Raw genomic sequence first — 20,320 nt, forward strand, 5'->3', positions numbered from 1 at the left:
TAGATAGCTATTTTGTTCAGCATGATCGAAAATATGATAAATATGTCTTTTAGGATGACTTAATTCCCCGAAGTCCCCGGAGAGAGGGCTGAAAGTTAAGAACTTTACCCAATGTTAACATATAGTATTGGTTATTGGGAAAACTACAGACGTTTTCAGGGGGGAGTTTTTTCTGGTAATCGGGGGAGGGGTCGAGGGTTATGTGACAGGATCTTTCTCCGAAGGAAGTTTTCATGGGGGAAACGACATTGCTATGAAGGGGGTGCCGGAATTCCCAGCATTATTTAAAAAACGATCAGAAATTAAATGAAAAAAAAACAACAAGTTTTTCAACTGAAAATAAGGAGCAACATAAATACTTAAAACGAACTGAAAATATTAAGTATTTGATTGGGTTCAGCCCCTAGTCAATACCTGGCTCTTTACGCCAAAGATTTTTTAGTACTTTCATTAGAGCTAAAACCAACAAAGAGAAAAATCTCAAAAAAAAAACAAACAAACGAGACTGTGGCCCCTGGAGAGAAAAGAAAACAACAAAAACAACGCGGATATTTCGCCTGTATACAAACAAGGCGTCTTCAGCACGAAAGACACACAAGAAGAACAAAATAAAAAAACAAGATAAAACTAAAAACCAATAAAACCACCACCAAAAAAAAAAAAAAAATGTACAATTGGCGCAAACTGATCCACGTAGGGAAAAGATGCTAATATAGAGTTACTTCAGTGATGACACCAGAGTAACTGAGGAAAAATAAAAAAAACGGTAAATTACTTTAATTATTCTGTTGCAAAATAATCCTTTTGTTAGCTATTACTGAAGCAAATCGTTTTGGTCTAGCAGGTAAAATAGTCCCCTGGTGATTATTTAAAATCTTAACTCCCTTATTGACTGTTGATTCACTCTTTAGAAGGTTATCATAAATTGGGTCAATATTTAAATTACCTGTGGCCCTATTTATGGAAAGGTTAGCAAACATATGTTTTTTAATTTCTATGGCTTCCCTCGCCCATTGAGTGTAACCCTTATCATTTGAAATAGCTAATGCTTCATCAAGTTTTACAAAATGATCTGGTTGAAACCAAATATGCTCTTCTAAAGCTGAAACTAAAGTTTCTGGAGGCTTGCTTAATTGTAGGTTTTTTTTTCTATTGAATTTCGGTGTTCAATAAACCAGTCAATAAATGTTTGGTGAGTCCTACCAATATAGAACTTCCCACAAGAACACGGAATTTCATACACCCCGCTTACTAAATTTTCCCGAGTTAAATCCTTGCCAGAACTAAAAAACTACCTATTGGCCTCAACGATTGGAAACATGTATCAATACTAAATTTACGTAAAACCCGTGAAAGTTTTTCACCCAAACCAGGTACATATGGTAATGAAATGAAGCTTCAGTCATCACTGAAGTAACTCTCTATTAGCATCTTTTCCCTACGTGGATCAGTCTGCGCCCATTGTACATTTTTTTTTTTTTTTGTGGTGGTTTTATTGGTTTCTAGTTTTATCTTGTTTTTTTTTGTTCTTCTTGTGTGGCTTTCGTGCTGAAGACGCCTTGTTTGTACACAGGCGAAATATCCGCGTTGTTTTTGTTGTTTTCTTTTCTCTCCACTGGCCACGGTCTCGTTTGTTTTTGTTTTTTTGATATTTTTGTCTTTTTTGGTTTTTGTAATGGCTGGCCAGTTCGGCTTAAGATCTTTCATTCATTAGAGCTATTTATTCTAATTAACGGCCTTTGTGATTAAGCGGTCATTTTTAAATAATTTGAACAAAATTCGAACTTTAGCTTAAAGAGCAAGGTATTGACTTGGGGGTGAACCCCCTAATATACGTATTAAAAATACATGAATATAGAAATTCGTTACGTAAGTTAATTCGTAAGTAACGTATATATATTACTAAGAAAAACCTTCGTAAATAAAATTAAACAAGTTTCGAGAAAGCCATTTAACCAAATAAAAGTAAAATTAAAATGCAAATCTTGTTTCAATTATTCATGTACGATGAGCCAAAATGAAAACCTGCATTAATTCAAAAACGTTCAAAATTAAAATATAAAAAATAACTTTTTTTTAACTGAAAGTAAGGAACGACATTAAAACTTAAAACGAACAGAAATTTCTCCTTATATGAAAGGGGCTGTCCCATCCTCAATGCCTCGCTCTTTACGCTAAAGTTTGACGTTCTCACAACTCTATTTTTTTAAACAATAAAAAACTTTAGCGTAAAGAGCGAGGTGTTGATGAGGGGACAGTCCCTTTCATATACGGAATAATTTCTGTTCGTTTTAAGTTTTAACGTCGTTCCTTACTTTCAGTTTAGAAAAAGCCTCCAAATTCTGGCACATAGACTGGGAATATACCTAGGGAAGGGATTGGAACACACTTGCACTAGTAATGATTGTTGTATTTTTCAAGAGTGGTGACTCGAATCGAATGATATATTGCTTTTTTTGCTAGTTGATTTACTAGTTTTGTCATATTACCGGGGTAGAAACCAAAGTCTTACGCAGCCTTTTTTAGGAGATAGGAACTATCCTGTAGAGAGATCAAAAGAAAACGTGCTTGATAACGGTGATGTTATTATGAATATATGGGCATTATCACCTGACTGGAAGTAATCTACAATAACAAACATGATACCTGCTTTTTAAACGATTTAGGTCTTTTCCCAGAAAGTTCTGTTACTCTGGAAAGACTTTCATAGCTACCGTCCATTTTACCTACAAGACTTTGAGCGATAGAATAGTGACTCTACAAAGGAGAAGTTGTCCTGGGTTCTAAGACTCGGTATATTTTTGACTATGATTATATGGACACCGCTGAGTTAGTAGATCAGAAGAATTTTCAGTCACCCAGTGAGTCGGCAAGAGAACATGGGGTTGCATTTTAAAAGGCTCATTCAGTTTACCATGGTTCATGGTTCTCATCATCTTATTCGAGTGATATAGTTTACTTTTAACCATTGTTTCAGAGGAGAGGGGATGCTCTAGTCCCATTCTTATGCGCGAGCATAATACCTATCAAAATTATACGTCTATTAGTTTGATACTACAGCACTATTTCTCTTTTGTTATTTTTGTTTTCAAATGGCACCATCTTAGTTCCATAAACAGTTGAAGGCTACACGAGTATGATATTATTTTGGGGGACTTTTCGGGTGTACCCGAGAAGGGGAAATCCCCTGATAAATAAGGGGAAATCCATTTATAAGGGGAAGTTTGCAAAAACCGAAAAAAATAGACATCGTATGTAAAATATTAAAAAGTGTAAGACAAATCTTAAGATCTTAGATTACTTTGCAACTTTTTATTTACACTCTATTTTGCCGTATTTTTGGCGTTATTTAATTCTGTAGTTAATTTGTCCTTTTCCACTTAAAATTGGTAATAAAACTGTCTCATTATATCAAGCAAAATGAAAAATTTTCTTAAAGTCTAATCTATGAATTAACGATGCTTCTAAACTAAAGAGATCCTTTCTTCTGCTCTTCGGCACCTGGGATCGACCCCCGACCTCGTATTGCCAAGTAGAGATCAATGCACTGTGCAACCAAAAATGAATAATCAAGGTTTTTGGAGTTTAAGTTGCAAAAATACTTTCAGAGGTCGTTTATCATCGAAAGAAATATGGGTGAAGGTGTGATATTTGTTAATAGAAAAATGATCAATTGAAAAGTATTAGTTACCTGGGTAGTATAAAGACGAATGAAAGATCTTAAGCCGAACCAGCCAGCCATGACAAAAAACCAACAAAGATAAAAATCTCTAAAAAAAAACAAACAAACGATACTGTGGCCAGTGGAGAGAAAAGGAAAACAACAAAAACAAAACAACGCGGATATTTCGCCTGTATACAAACAAGGCGTCTTCAGCACGAAAGACACAAAAAAAAAACAGGACAAAAAAAAAAGACACAAAAAACACCCCAAAAAAAAAAAAAAAACAAAACAAAACAAAAAAAAAAAAAAAATGTAAAAACGGCGCAAAAAAAAACACGTAGGGAAAATCTGAGAAAAAATATTTAATAAATTGGGGACACCAGATTAAATTAGTAAAAAAAAAAAAAAATTAAATTAATTTAAATATTAAGATGCGAAATAATCCTTTTGTTAGTTATTACTGAAGCAAATCGTTTTGGTCTAACAGGTAAAATAGTCTCCTGGTGATTATTTAAAATTTTTACTCCCTTATTGACAATTGATTCACTCTTTAGAAGGTTATCATAAATTGGGTCAATATTTAAATTACCCGTGTCCCTATTTATGGAAAGGTTAGCAAACATATGTTTTTTAATTTCCATGGCTTCCCTGGCCGATTGGGTGTACCCCTTATCATTAGAAATAGACATGGCTTCATCAAATTTTACAAAAAGATCTGGTTGAAGCCAAATATGCTCTGCTAAAGCTGAAACGAAAGTTTCTGGAGGCTTGCTTAATTGTAGGGTTTTTTCTATTGAATTACGGTGTTCAATAAACCTTTCAACAAATTGTTGGTGAGTCCTACCAATATAGAACTTCCCACAAGAACACGGAATTTTATACACCCCACTTACTAAATTTCCCCGATTTAAATCCTTACCAGAACTAAAAAAACTACCCATTGGCCTCAGCGATTGGAAACATGTATCAATACCAAATTTACGTAAAACCCGTGAAAGTTTCTCCCCCAAACCAGGTACATATGTTAATGAAATGAAGCTTTTTGATACAACTAAATCTAAAGACTGAGAAACCTCAATAAACCCACTATTATGTTTAGCCCGTCTATTTTCAATTATTTTATCAATGAACTTAATTGGATAACTATTACAAAATAAAATATCCCTCAAGTATAACAATTCCGAATCCAGAAATTCCTGGGAACATATATTAAAGGCTCTATCCACTCGTGAAATTACAACCCCCATTTTCATCGACAGAGCGTGGTAAGAATGAAAATTTAAATAACTATCATTGTGCGTAGGTTTTCTGTAAATCGAGAAAAGTAAATGGAAATCCCTTTTAATTAATAATATATCCAGAAAAGGTCACTTATTATTATCCTCAAATTCAACTGTAAATTTAATATTATTATCAAAACTATTTAAATGCTTACAAAAAAGGTCTAAGGAGTCCAACCCATGTTTCCAAACGCATACCACATCATCCATGAGCCTACCCCAGAAGCAATGGGAGATTCTAAAACTATTTATAGCGTAGGTTTCAATGGCATATATTAATAGATTTGCCAATAAAGGAGAAAGAGAAGCCCCCATAGGTAACCAAAAAATTTGTCTATAAAACTCCCCTCAAAAACCAAAATAAAAATAAAATTCATTTACCAGCATAATTAGTTTCATAATGACATCAATATCCAAACTTGCTAACGTCACATCATGTATTAAATCAAAGTGTTTTTCTAATTTACTTTTTAAAATATCATCGCACCTTTTTAAATCACAATTTGAATACATGGACACAACATCAAAACTGCAAAGAATTGAACTCTCCTCCAACGTGAACTTGCGCAATTTATTATTAAGATCAGTCGAATTTTTTAAATATGATTTTTGTGTTCCCAAAAGTCGACGCAAAGCTACTGACAACCATTTTCCTAATTTTGAAACAGGTGACAGACAAGTTGAAACAATGGGGTGGAGGGGGGCTCCAGTCTTGTGAATCTTAGGTAGACCATAGATCTTGGGTGCCTAACAACCCCTATGATAATATTTATTCTAAAACTGTGGGGTAATGTGAAAATTACTTTTCATTAAATCTAATTCCTTTCTTGTTGATTTTACATATTTATCTGTAGGATCAAAATCAAGTTTTTTGTATGTAATAGTGTTCAAAATAATGGAATTCATTTGATTATTATAATCTTCAGTGTTCATAATTACGATCGTGTTTCCCTTATCGGCTCTGGTGATAGTAAATAATTTATCCTTTTTAAAATCAGAAAGGATTTTAATGTCATTTTTTTGTGAAATGTCTTTACCAATTAAGTTCATATTAAAGGTGTTTAGTTTTCTTACGATCTCAGCTCTGAGTTCTTGAGGAGTATCAACCTTATCTAAAGAAGCCATAATTCCTGACTCCACCTTTGAAATTATTTTTGAATAGGAGACTGGTGTTGGAAAACAGAACTTAGAACCTTTCAACAAGACGGCTTCCTGTTGAATATTAAGAGGCTTAGAAGACAAATTCTTAATTGCTGGACCCAGACAATGACGAGGATAAAAAACATCTGAATCTTGGAAATTCTCAAACAAAAGTTTATTAAACTTGTCAACCAAACGAACCTTGGAAAAATGAAAATCATGGCTAAAAAATATAATGGCCATTTCCTTAATTCGTATAAAAATGACAGATGTAAGTTTATTTCTTAAAAATTTTTAAACATAATTTAAGTCCTTAGACATTTGAAAACGTCTCTGTTTTTGTTCATAAATTACGTGATTTAAAGCTCTTAGGCTTAATTTATTTTTTAGATGTGTTTCAAGTTTATTTACAAAATCGGTACCCATGTTAAAAGATTTACAACTTATTTTGCCGTACTTGCAATTTCTAAAGAAAAGGCTCTTAGTTAACAGATTTGCATGTTTTTTAAATATAGACAAATATTTATTTAACTAAGTTTCTAATTGTTGCCCTTACAAATTACTACTGAAATATCTTAAGCAGACCTGGCAAGCCATGACAAAAAATCAACATAGAGAAAAATCTCTAAAACAAAACAAACAAACGAGATTGTGGCCAGTGGAGAGAAAAGAAAAACAACAGAAACAAAACAACGCGGATATTTCACCTGTATACAAACAAGGCGTCTTCAGCACGAAAGACACAAAAAAAACAAGATAAAACTAAAAACCAATAAAACCAGCACCAAAAAAAAAAAAAAAAAAAAAAATTTAAACACTGAGCAAAAAAAACACAGTAGGGCAAAGATTCGAAAAATGATTTAATTAATTGTGGAACACAGATCAAATGAGGAAAAATAAAAAAAATTTAAATTAATTTAATTATTCAGTTGCGAAATAATCCTTTTGTTAGCTATTACTGAAGCAAATCGTTTTGGTCTAACAGGTAAAATAGTCCCCTGGTGATTATTTAAAATCTTTACTCCCTTATTGACAATTGATTCACTCTTTAGAAGGTTATCATAAATTGGGTCAATATTTAAATTACCCGTGTCCCTATTTATGGAAAGGTTAGCAAACATATGTTTTTTAATTTCTATGGCTTCCCTGGCCCATTGGGTGTACCCCTTATCATTAGAAATAGCCAATAGCCAAGGCTTCATCAAATTTTACAAAATGATCTGGTTGAAGCCAAATATGCTCTGCTAAAGCTGAAACGAAAGTTTCTGGAGGCTTGCTTAATTGTAAGGTTTTTTCTATTGAATTTCGGTGTTCAATAAGCCTTTCAACAAATTGTTGGTGAGTCCTACCAATATAGAACTTCCCACAAGAACACGGAATTTTATACACCCCACTTACTAAATTTCCCCGAGTTAAATCCTTACCAGAACTAAAAAAACTACCCATTGGCCTCAGCGATTGGAAACATGTATCAATACCAAATTTACGTAAAACCCGTGAAAGTTTCTCCCCCAAACCAGGTACATATGGTAATGAAATGAAGCTTTTTGATACAACTAAATCTAAAGATTGAAAAACCTCAATAACCCTACTGCTATGTTTGGCCCGTCTATTTTCAATTATTTTATCAATGAACTTAATTGGATAACTATTACAAAATAAAATATCCCTCAAGTATAACAATTCCGAATCCAGAAAGTCCTGGGAACAGATTTTAAAGGCTCTATCCACTAGTGAAATTACAACCCCCCTTTTAACCGACATAGGGTGGCAAAAATGAAAATTTAAATACCTATCATTGTGCGTAGGTCTTCTGTAAATCGAGAAAAGTAAATGGAAATCCCTTTCAATTAATAAAATATCCAGAAAAGGTAATTTATTATTATCCTCAAATTCAACTGTAAATTTAATATTATTATCAAAACTATTTAAATGCTTACAAAAAAGGTCTAAGGAGTCCAACCCATGTTTCCAAACGCATACCACATCATCCATGAGCCTACCCCAGAAGCAATGGGAGATTCTAAAACTGTTTATAGCGGAGGTTTCAATGGCATCTATGAATAGATTTGCCAATAAAGGAGAAAGAGGGTTTACCCCAATTTAAAATATTTAAATTGGGTAATTTAAATATTGACCCAATTTATGATAACCTTCTAAAGAGTGAATCAATTGTCAATAAGGGAGTAAAGATTTTAAATAATCACCAGGGGACTATTTTACCTGTTAGACCAAAACGATTTGCTTCAGTAATAGCTAACAAAAGGATTATTTCGCAACTGAATAATTAAAGTAATTTAAAGTTTTTTATTTTTCCTCAGTTACTCTGGTGTCCTCACTTAAGTAACTATATATTAGCATCTTTTCCCTACGTGGTTCTTTTTGGGCCGTTTTTAAATTTTTTTTTTTTTTTTTTTTTATTTTTTTTTTTTTGGTGGGTGTTTTGTTTTGTTTTTTTTTATGTTGTGTTTTTTTTGTCTTTCGTGCTGAAGACGCCTTTTTTGTATACAGGCGAAATATCCGCGTTTTTTTGTTTCTGTTGTTTTCATTTTCTCTCCCCTGGCCAAAGTATGGTTTGTTTTTTTTTTTTTTAGAGATTTTTCTCTTTGTTGATTTTTAGTATAAAGACAGGGTATACAATGAAGATGTAAATATAGGATAGCCAAGACACAGGGCGTTTTTTTTGTAGTTGAGAAAAGTTTGGAAGTTTAGACAGATAAATCTGTGAACTAATATTAGATATTGAAAATAAGTCTTGTCAGTGGTCAGGTGTAAAACCGGAGGTACTTTGAAAAACAGAGTAAGATCTAATAATTGATTTTCGTTGGAATTCTTTAAGGACAGTTTTAGGTTTTCATTTGATAGAGTGTATAATTCTTAAAAACAAGTAACAAACAATAGGTTCTTATTTCTTATAGCCACCACACCCAAGGAATGAAGTTACGTTAATCCTAATGAAACAATTCTTACTTCATAATATGCAGAATAATTGTAGCTAATACAATTTTGCATGCAAACCCGCCATACTTTACCCCAAACCCCCCTTAATGTAATGATATATAGCTTAAATCATATTTTCAATATATGTTTCCACCCGTAACTTGTTTTCCAGCTTTTGTTTCGTTACAGTTGATTCAATTAATAGGTCCACGGTTTGAAACGCATTGCGAGAATAGCTGGAAAATATACAACTTGGGCTATATATTTACAAAGTCAGGGGAGGGGGGTGGTGGTAAAATATAGAAGGTCTGCTTGCAAAAGGTGAAAGCTGCAACTATTCTGCATTTTATGAAGTTAGAATTGTTTCATTATGATTAACCTAACTTCACTTCTTGGGTGTGGTGGCTATAAGAGATACGTACCAAAAGATATATGGTTCGAATCCATATTCTAGGGCTATGACGAAAATAGGTAAAGGTGACTAGATAAGACAGTATCCAGGGGGCTAAGGAGTTTAAATCCTCCCCCTCCCAAAAAAAAGTATTTGTCCCACTTGTAAAAACGTTACAAAAATGCATATAAACACATTTTGATGTGTTATTTTAATTTTTTTGGCCCCCCCCAATAATAGCCCCCATCTCCAACGGAAATCCCGTATATACATATATATATATATATATATATATATATATATATATATATATATATATATATATATATATATATATATATATATATATATATATATATATATATATATATATATATATATATATATATATATATATATATATATATATATATATATATATATATATATATATATATGAAACCAGCACTCTGTCATTTTTCTTGATAAATTTGAAAATACATTTGAGTTGATGAATTACAGCCATTTTGGCACAATTGTGGATGGTATAAATTATGTTATTGGTGATAGTGCTAAGATTATTTCTAGTGTTTCTGATTTAGGATGTAAGTGTAAGGCAAAACCAAGTGAGAAAGGCTGGGAAAGGTCAGCTATTTTAAAACATGGTTCGAAATTGGATTTTGGATGTATTTCTTTTTTGTTTTGTTTAACACCAGAATGCACAAATCTCAGCTGATATTATATTCTGTTTTTTTTTTAAGATTGTGAATATCTGAAGATGTATATATATATATATATATATATATATATATATATATATATATATATATATATATATATATATATATATATATATATATATATATATGTATGTATATATATATATGTATATATATATATATATATATATATATATATATATATATATATATATATATATATATATATATATATATATATATATATATATATATATATATATATATATATATATAGGCTATTTATATTTGGTAAGTCACTTATGTTTGGCTTTCGCCAGATGTTGCTCAGCCTCCCAACAAGTACCGACGCTTTGGGTATTCTAGATTTAAGCTCTTTTGTGATCAAGCCATCACTCGACAGAATAGATCTCAGGTAAGTGAAGTCTTCAACCACATTTACTCGGTTGCTTCCGATGTTGACTTCCTTTATGGTAGAACGGGACGTGGGGGCCTCAAGGAGCATAACTTTGGTTTTCTGCCAGTTGATCTTCTGTCCAACTTTTGAGGTTTCTTCTGAGAAAACATGGAGAGCTTTGGTGACCTCTTCGACGGTGCCCGCAACTAGCGCTTTGTCATCGGTGAAGTCAGCATCAGAGTGTAGCCGGTCTCTGAACTGAAGGCAATTCGTCAAGCTCTTCATAACATGGTCTTTGACGCAGTTGAAGAGCTCGGGAGTGGCGGCGCATTCTTGCCAGTCTTCACCAAGACGCCAGCCTTCACCAAGAATGTGGGACTGCGTTTTCCATTGACTTGCACAAAGCTCTCCGTATCGTCATACAGCTTTTCAAAAAATGAGCAATATTTCTGGGGTAGGCCCGTTGTTCTCAGTATCAGCCAAAGCAAACGGCGATCAACAGAATCGTAGGTAGCCTTAAATTCCGAGAATGCGATGTACGTTTTTTGGGTGGAACTCTCGAGTCTTCTCGATAAACTGGCGCATAGTGAAAATTTGCTCCGTCGTGGACCTGTGGGGCATGAACCCGGCTTGCTGGACTCTTCTCTTTCTACGCAAGAAGGTTGGGCACCTGACCAGAAGTTACATGGCGAAGAGTTTACCAGAAACGGAGAGAAGCGGGATTCCACGATAGTTAGAGCAGATTTGACGGCTGTCCTTGTGTTTCTAGAACGGCAATATGGTGCCAGCACGCCAGTTTTTTGGTATGTTTTCCATTGTCCATAGAGCTGAGAAGATTTTTTGGAGCCAAAAAAACATCGCTGCACCCCCATACTTGAGGAGTTCAGCAGAAATACCACAGACGCCAGGGGCTCGATTTTTATTTAACCGTTTTACAGCATTTCAAATCTCCGAGGTGGTGAACAGTTACGATACGAGGTCCGAAGTAGCCTCGAATGTGGTCATAGCTGCTTGAATCAGATCTGGGTCAGGATGAGCAACTGCCTCAGCGTTCAGAAGCGTTGAGAAGTGACTGCTTCAGGCGGTAAGTTGACCTGCATCGTCATCCAGCATGCTGCTGTCAGCAGACACAACAATGCTCACGGTGGAAGTCTTCCCTTCTGTCAGCTCGCGAAGGTGTTTGTACAGGGAGGAGGTGTCTTCTTTCCTTGTAGCGTCTTCAAGATCACTGGCTTTCTTGTCGAGAAAGGTCTTCCTCTCTCTGTGCAATAGGCGATTGCGCAGGCCATTGAGTCGTCTGTACTCTGGCATATTCTTTGCTAAGTGGGCCTTCCAGCGCAGCTCGATCACGGACAGAGTCTCCTGGGATATTTATGGCTTATTATTGCGTCTGCTACGGCCAATAGTATTGCCAGCAGTCTCAATTATGTAATCTTTGAAAGATTTCCATTCTACTTCAGGGTCGTCCAGAACTTGGAGGCAGCTAAGCTGATTAGAGATATCGCGAGCTTAATTCTGTTGCATCTCAGATGTAGCCAGATTACTTAGATCGAACTTGGGAGGCCCTCTGTCTTGTCATTGCGCTCTGAGGTGTAGCCTCAGCGTGGCGACTACCATCGTATGGTCTGTGTTTCCAAGCTCGGCCAACCTATAAGTCCGGCAATTTGTTATTGATTAGCGCCAGCGACCCGAGATTATAACATAAGCGATCGTCTTCTTTGTCTTACTGTCGTTACTATATCATGTGTATTTGTGTGTATCTTGTCTCTGAAAGAACGTGTTTGATATAACCAGATTATGCATATTGCAGAGCTGGAAGAGTCTTTGTTCGTTGTCATTCAGTGGATCCGGAGTCACAGGACGGATAACATTTCTCCAAACGCCCTCCCTGTCATTTACATTCGCGTTAAGGTCTCCCAGTAGAGTGACAATATCATGGGGTGAAACTCTAGGTAGGGTTGCTCATAGCTCTGCGTAGAACTGATCCTTCCCTTCAGCAGGACTCAGATTGGTGGGAGCATAGCATGCATAGATAATTTCGGAGACCACACTGCCTCTCCATGACGATAGAATAAAAGTTCAAAATAGGGATAAAATCCTTGTTAATAGACAGTGTATAATAAATTTCACACAAAATACCAGATATTTTGGTCACATATACAGTGACCGTCATCAGTAGTAAAACTGTCGACGGTCACTGCATATGTGACCAAAATATCTGGAATTTTTTGTGAAATTTATTATACACTGTCTATTAAAGAGGATTTTATCCCTATTTTAAACTTTTATTTTATCAGCATAGCATACAATAATTGTCCACTTTCCATGCTTGTGCTGGAGCTGCGCCATCAGTATTCTATCTAAAATTTGTTTATAGGAGAGAAGGCATCTCTTGGCTTTGGTGTTCAACACGAGGCCTACACCATTTATCTTGCTTTTTGGGTACCAGACCAGATCAGGTGATATCCTTCACCAATATCCTCGGACTCTCTTCCGACAAGACGGGTTTTCGCAAGCCCAACCACAGCTACACTGAAGTATTTTAGCTCAAAGGCAAGCATTGGTTTAACTCCAGAAAAGTTGAGTGTGAGTATGTTCCAGGTTGTGAGGCGTATTCCACATTGGGCAAGAAGGTTTCTTCGTTGGTCTGAAATCGGTCCAGATATATGCTGAGGTTTTGGAAGATAAAAAAGGGACAGGTCATCCAAGGCAGTATAATTATTTTCTGTTGCGGTGAAATTTCCGGGCGGAGGGTTGCAGGCCCAACCGACCCTAGGTCTGGGTTCTAATTTGAGCTAGGACTTACCAAGATTCTGAGAACTCCATTCACCTCCAAATATATATATATATATATATATATATATATATATATATATATATATATATATATATATATATATATATATATATATATATATATATATATATATATATATATATATATATATATATATATATACATATATATATATATATATATATATATATATATATATATATATATATATATATATATATATATATATATATATATATATATACACACACACACACACACACACACACACACACACACACACACACACACACACACACACACACACACACACACACACACACACACACACACACACACACACACACACACACACACACACACACACACACACACACACACACACACACACACACACACACACACACACACACACACACACACACACACACACACACACACACACACACACACATATATATATATATATATATATATATATATATATATATATATATATATATATATATATATATATATATATATATATATATATATATATATATATATATATATAAACGATCTATGTAGGGCAGAAATTTGAGAAAATTCGTTAAGAGCCTGAATTTTGGAAAAAAGATTAATGTAGGTGAAATAATATTTATGAATACATTCGAAAAGGATACGTACGTCATATTTACCTCAGTATTGGTTGTATCGTTTTTAGTGTCTATGATGCAGAGGAAATTACACAAGAAACTTATTAACGAAAAGAAAAATCATATGACAAACGTCATATTTTTGAGCACATTTCAAGAGAATAAATGACATCATTTCCGCTTCCTCCCCCGGAGTGAACGCATCATTTTTATGTGTATGACGCATGCAACATTAAAAAAGAAACATGGCTAAGTATAACATACCAAGTGTAATTAGTTGTTTTTGGTGTCTATGATGCAGGCAGAATTACAAAAGAAACATAGCTTTCTTAAATATACATACCTTATAAATATTAAGCTAAAGTATAAAAATTAAGTGTAATTAAGTATACGTATAAGTACAAAAATTATATATATTGAGCATAAAAAATGAGTATAAAGTATAAAACAAACAGAGTTAAGTGTAAAATACCAAGTGTACTGAGTCTTTTTGTAAAAGACGTTTTCAGCAGTTTCAAAGTACATAGAAGACAAACGAATAACCTAGACCATGAAGAACAAAGAAATATACGGTTCGAATATTTGCGACAACGACAACACAAAGAATTAAAAACAAAAAGAAGAACAAAGAAACATCGAGTTCGAAGGTAAGAGACAGCAAGACATACAAACGTCATTGAGAATCAACACTTATTAAAAATATTTTGGAAAATTGGCATCCTGGGATTTTCTGGCCTTCAAAAAGGATCTACATAGATCATGAGTTTGAAATAAATTATTTGGAACTTTAATTTTGAAAAAAAACTACATGATTCGTCATATTTAGAGCTCATTTCAAGAGAATAAATTACGTAATTTCCGCCTCTCCCTCAGGAGTTAACATATCATTTTTTATATCTATGACGCGTGCAACAAAACAGAAGGGCCACAGCTAAGCATAAAATACGAAGCGTAATAAGTTTATTTACAAAAGGTTTTTTTTTTCAAAAGGCAGTTTCATAATGCCCACAGGATAAATGATCAACTTAAACCATCAAATGTAACAAAATGGATCTGAGCAGCTAAGATAAATGGTATTGGAAAAATGTTTAAGGTAATAATAAACGAAAATGAAGAACAAGAAAACAATGCAAAGTTTTTTTCTTTTCTTAAAACTGGTACATTGACATTTTTGGCCACAAAAACGATCTAACAAGGTCACAACTTTAAGGAAGAATTTGTATTTTTCCAAGTGCGGTAGTATCGACCATATGGGGACTCCAAAACATATAGAGGGGGCTCACATTGTCTGCAGTTAAAAGCTAAGCGACAATAAAATTTCCAAAAGAGAACAAAAGAAAATATATTAATCTTTTCTAGAGATAAGGCTAAATCCTCTTGTTTCGCAACTTCCGTTATCATAGTGCAAACAGCATGACGCTTACGGCGAGTACAGGATTATAATTATATGTTAGTTATTCTTTAAAATAGTCTATCTTCAAAGAGGTAACTACCATTTCTAAGCTACTTTGCTTTTGTTCTTTGCTCAGTTTAGTTGCGGCTATAATAACCTTTAATCTTTTCTTTATCTTTTTTAAGTCTCTATTTTTCACAAATCTAGAAGTATCAGTATTAGACAATATCTTAGTATGTTAGCTCTTCTGGAGGAACTATGTTAACAAAAGAGTAGTATCCTTTGATTTCCAACCACCATACTTTCCAACAATATATTCACAACGCTGTTAGGATTCGTTCTCTCAGAAAATTCCATCCTCTCCAGAACATTTTCCCCGGGAAAAGGTCCCCCTCCCCTGGAAAATGTTTCTTTGTGGAAAATCTCCCCTCCACGGAAAAATTCCGCCGAAGTCTGGCTTTTTGTCAATATTAAATAAAAAAAACAAGTTTTTTAAACTGAAAGTAAGGAGCGACATTAAAACTTAAAACGAACAGAAATTATTCCGTATATGAAAGGGGCTGTCCCCTCCTCAACGCCTCGCTCTTTACGCTAAAGTTTTTCATTGTTTTAAAAAATAGAATTGTGAGAAAGAGTCTAACTTTAGCGTAAAGAGCGAGGCATTGAGGAGGGGACAGCCCCTTTCATATACGGAATAATTTCTGTTCGTTTTAAGTTTTAATGTCGCTCCTTACTTTCAGTTTAAAAAAACGTGTTTTTTTTAATTTAATTTCTGATCGTTTTTTAGTTAATGCAGCTTTTATTTGCATAAAAATTTTACTTTTCTTTTGCTAAATGGATGTCTTTACAAATTAACTTACGTAACTAACTTCTATATTCGTATATTTTTCTTCTGGCAAAATATACAAAGTTGCAGATTTTTGCAGATATGAGCTTGAAACCTATGTAATAGGGTTTTCTGATACGCTGAATTCTGACGGTGTGATTTTCATTAAAATTCTTTCACTTGTAGGGGATGTTTCCCCCCTCTTTAAAAAATCGAGTAAATTTTTTCAGGCTCGTAGCCGTTGATGAATAATACTAAACTTAATAAAATTTATATATTTAGGATTATCATTATGAACACATTCTTCTGATACATTTATTTACATCGAAATTCTGTTTTTAAAAGTTTCGATTACTGTTGAGCAGTATCGCTTGTTTTTTTATTGTTTTTTTATTACGTATATGTTATTACGTATATGAGGGGGTTCTCCCCTTAGTCAATACCACGCTCTTTACGTTAAAAGTTTAAAAAAATTTTTATTCACAAACCCCTGAATCACAATGGCCGTTTAATTATAATAGATAGCTCTTTTGAAAGCAATAAAAAAAAATGTCGCGTAAAGTGCGTGGTTTTGACTTGGGGGAGAACCCCCTCACATACTTCATAATTTCTGTTCGTTTTAAGTTCTAATATTCCTTCTTACATTTCAGTTGAAAAAACTTGTTTTTTTATTTAATTTCTGATCGTCTAATGATCGATTTAATTTCTAATGCTTGGAAATCCGGCGCCCCCTTCATAGAAATGTCTCTTACCCCAAAGAAACATCCTCCACGGACATCTTCTCCAGAGTAACCCCCTCCTCTAGCCCCCCCCCCCCCAGAAAAAATCCTTCCTGAAAATGGTTGTATACTTCCCAATAACCAATAAATAATGCTGGCAAGTCCGGCGCCCCCATCATGGCAATTTCCCTTCCCCCATGAAAACTTCCATCATGAACAAAACCTCCAACATCCCTACCGAGCCCCCCGTACCTCCCCCTCCCAGAAAAAAAACCTCCTGAAAAATTCTGTATTCATACCCATACCCCCAACTATATGTTAACAGTGGGTAAATTTCATAACTTTTAGCCCTCCCTCTGGGTACTTCGGGGATTAAGTCATCCTAAAAGACATATTTATCATATTTTCGACCATGCTGAACAAAATGGCTATCTCAAAATTTTGATCGGGTGACTTTAGGAAAAAAATAAGCGTGGGAGGGGGCCTAGTTGCCCTCCATTTTTTTTGGTCACTTAAAAAGGGAACTAGAACTTTTCATGTCCGTTCCAATGAGCCCTCCCACGATATTCTAGGACCACTGGGTCAATACAAACACCCCTGGGGAAAAAAAAACAAAAAAAAAACAAATAAACTCGCATCCGTGATCTTTCTTCTGCTAAAACATGTAAAATTCCAAATTTTTGCAGATAGGAGCTTGAAACATCTTCAGTAGGGTTCTCTGATACGCTGAATCTGATGGTGTGATTTTCATTAAGGTTCTATAACTTTTAGGGGGTCTTTCCCCCTTTTTTTGAAAATCAGCCAAATTTTCTCAGGCGCGTAACTTTTGATGGGTAGGACTAAACTTGATGAAAGTTATATATTTGAAATCAATATTGAAATCTGATTCTTTTGATGTATCTATTGGTATCAAAAACCCGTTTTTTAGAGTTTCGGTTACCATTGAGCCGGGTCGCTCCTTACTTACAGTTCGTTACCACGAACTGTTTGATTAGATAAAAATACAAGTTTTTTTTTAACTGAAAGTAAGGAGCGACGTTAAATCTTAAAACGAACAGAAATTATTCCGTATATGAAACGGGCTGTCCTCTCCTCAACGCCTCACTCTTTACACTAAAGTTTTTTATTGTTTAAAAAAATAGAGTTGTGAGAAAGTCAAACTTTAGCGTAAAGAGCGAGGCATTGAGTAGGGGACAATCCTTTTCATATGCGGAATAATGTCAGTGCGCTTTGAGTTTTAATGTTGCTCCTAACTTTCAGTTAAAAGAAATTGTTTTTTTTTTATTTATTTCTGAACGTTTTTTAATTAATGTAGGTTTTGATTTTGGCTCACCGTACATGAGTAATTAAAACCAAATTTGCATATTAATTTTACTTTTATCTGGTTTAATGGCTTTCTCGAACGTTGTTTAGTTTTATTTACGAACATTTTCATTAGTAATAAATATACGTAACTTACGATTTAACTTACGTAACGAACTTCTATATTCATATATTTTAATACGTATATCAGGGGGTTCGTCCCTTAGTCAATACCTTGCTCTTTACGCTAAAGTTCGAGTTTTGTTCCAACTCGTTAAAAATGACCCGTTAATCACAAAGCCCGCTAATTAGAAAATATAGCTCTTATGAAAGTACTAAAAAATCTTTGGCTTAAAGAGCGAGGTATTGACTAGGGGCGAACCCAATTATGTACGTAATATCTTCAGTTCGGTTTAAGTTTTGATGTTGCTCCTTACTTTCTGTTGAAAAATTTGTTTTTTTTATTTAGTTTCTGATCCTTTTTTTAAAATAACACTGGGAAATCCGGCAACTCCTTCATTGAAATGTCCCTTACCCCAAGGAAACATCCTCCCCAGAGAGATTATCCCATGTAACCCCTTCTCCAGCCCCCCCCACCTCCCCACCTGAAAAAAAACCTTCCTTAAAACGACTGTATACTTCCCAATAACCTATACTATTTGTAAACAATGGGCAAAGTTCATAACTTGCTGCCCTTTCCCTAGGAACTTTGGGGTATGAAGTCATTCTCAAAGACATATTTATTAGATTTTCGACTATGATGAATAAAATGGCTATCTCAAAATTTTAATTAAGTGACTTCGGGAAAAATGAGCGTGGGAAGGGGCCAAGTTGCCCTCCAATTTTTTGGTCACTTAACAAAGGCACTAGAACTTTTAATTTCATTTCAAATGAGCCCTCTTACGATATTATAAGACTACTGGATCGATACTATCACCATTAGGGAAAAAATAAACATATAAACACGCATCCCTGATGTTTCTTCTGACAAAAAAAAATTCAAAATTCCACATTTTTGCAGATAGGAGCTTGAATCTTCCACAGTAAGGTTCTCTGATACGCTGAATCCAATGGTGTGATTTTCGTTAAGGTTCTATGACTTATTAGGGGGCGTCTCTCCCTTTTTTCGAAAATAAGGCACATTTTCTCAGGCGCGTAACTATTGATGGGTAAGACTAAACTTGATGAAATTTATATATTTGAAATCAGTATAAAAATTTAATTCTTTTGATAAATCTATTGGCATCAAAATTCTTTTTTTTTGGAGTCTCGGTTACTATTGAGCCGGGTTGCTCCTTACTTACAGTTCGTTACCACGAACTGTTTTATTCTTTAAGAAAGACTGCTCAAATGCATGGGCCGTTGAAATTGAATAGAAAGTGTTTAAAAACATTAAAACTTTAGCTTAAAGAATGAGGTTTGAGGAAGGGGCATCCCCTCTCACAAACGGAATGATTTCTTTTCTTTTTAAGTTTTAATGTTGCTTCTTACTTTTTATTAAACAACGTCTTTTTTTTAAATTAATATTCTTATAAGATCCTTCTTCCTTAACCAATGTTTAAAACTGTTATGTTTTAACCTATTTCAAACTGTAAAACAATGTTTAAAATTGTGAAACTAATTGCATTTAATCAAACCTGAAAAACTGTGAATTCAACAAGACTAGTTGCAACTTCTTCAAATTTATCATTAGCAACAGAGATTTGGAAACAGGTCTAGATGCCAACAGTTACCTTAGTGGTCCATCAGGACAGGTATTTTTTAAGTATTCTATATTTTTGCCGTGATTGGAAACTAAAAACTACACAACGGCAAATCATTCATATTAATGAAGCTATATTTTTGTTGAAATACTAATTATCATTTCATATTGGTACTAATATGAAATTAAGCAATAGGCGCGACATTTATAGAATCGAAAATAACTTAAATTGATTTGTGGGTCTATGAACGTTGAATTGTTTTTTTTACAATGGATTCAGTGTCAGTTCGACTCATGAAAATGAATTCGTTTGAGGTAAGCCAAAATTATGTTTCTATTTTAAATATGTATTATTAGCTTTACAGGCCTCTTGTGATAGCTACACTGAAACGGAGAGAAATCGTTATGGGACAGAAGGCAATAAGTTTACCGC

The 20,320-nt window shown here is 34.2% G+C and overlaps 1 protein-coding gene across 2 annotated transcripts in view; it reads left to right on the forward strand.

The window, feature by feature from the left end:
• LOC148947346 (sodium-independent sulfate anion transporter-like) overlaps nt 1-20,320 on the forward strand; it is a 161,657-nt gene that overhangs the window by 19,581 nt on the left and 121,756 nt on the right. Inside the window, exon 1 of one of the 2 annotated variants that reach the window (XM_089095218.1) lies at nt 20,058-20,202. The exons of the other annotated variant lie outside the window; for it this stretch is intronic. Within the exon in view, the coding sequence (XP_088951344.1) occupies nt 20,158-20,202 (45 nt within the window). The 5' untranslated portion in view covers nt 20,058-20,157. Of the gene's footprint in view, nt 1-20,057; nt 20,203-20,320 lie in introns of those variants that run through there. 2 annotated transcript variants of the gene reach the window in all.

This window comes from Artemia sp. Qi Xiang Cuo, chromosome 10 (genome assembly GCF_049724085.1).
Source record: "Artemia sp. Qi Xiang Cuo chromosome 10, ASM4972408v1, whole genome shotgun sequence".
In the NCBI taxonomy this organism is placed as follows: Eukaryota; Metazoa; Arthropoda; class Branchiopoda; order Anostraca; family Artemiidae; genus Artemia; species Artemia sp. Qi Xiang Cuo.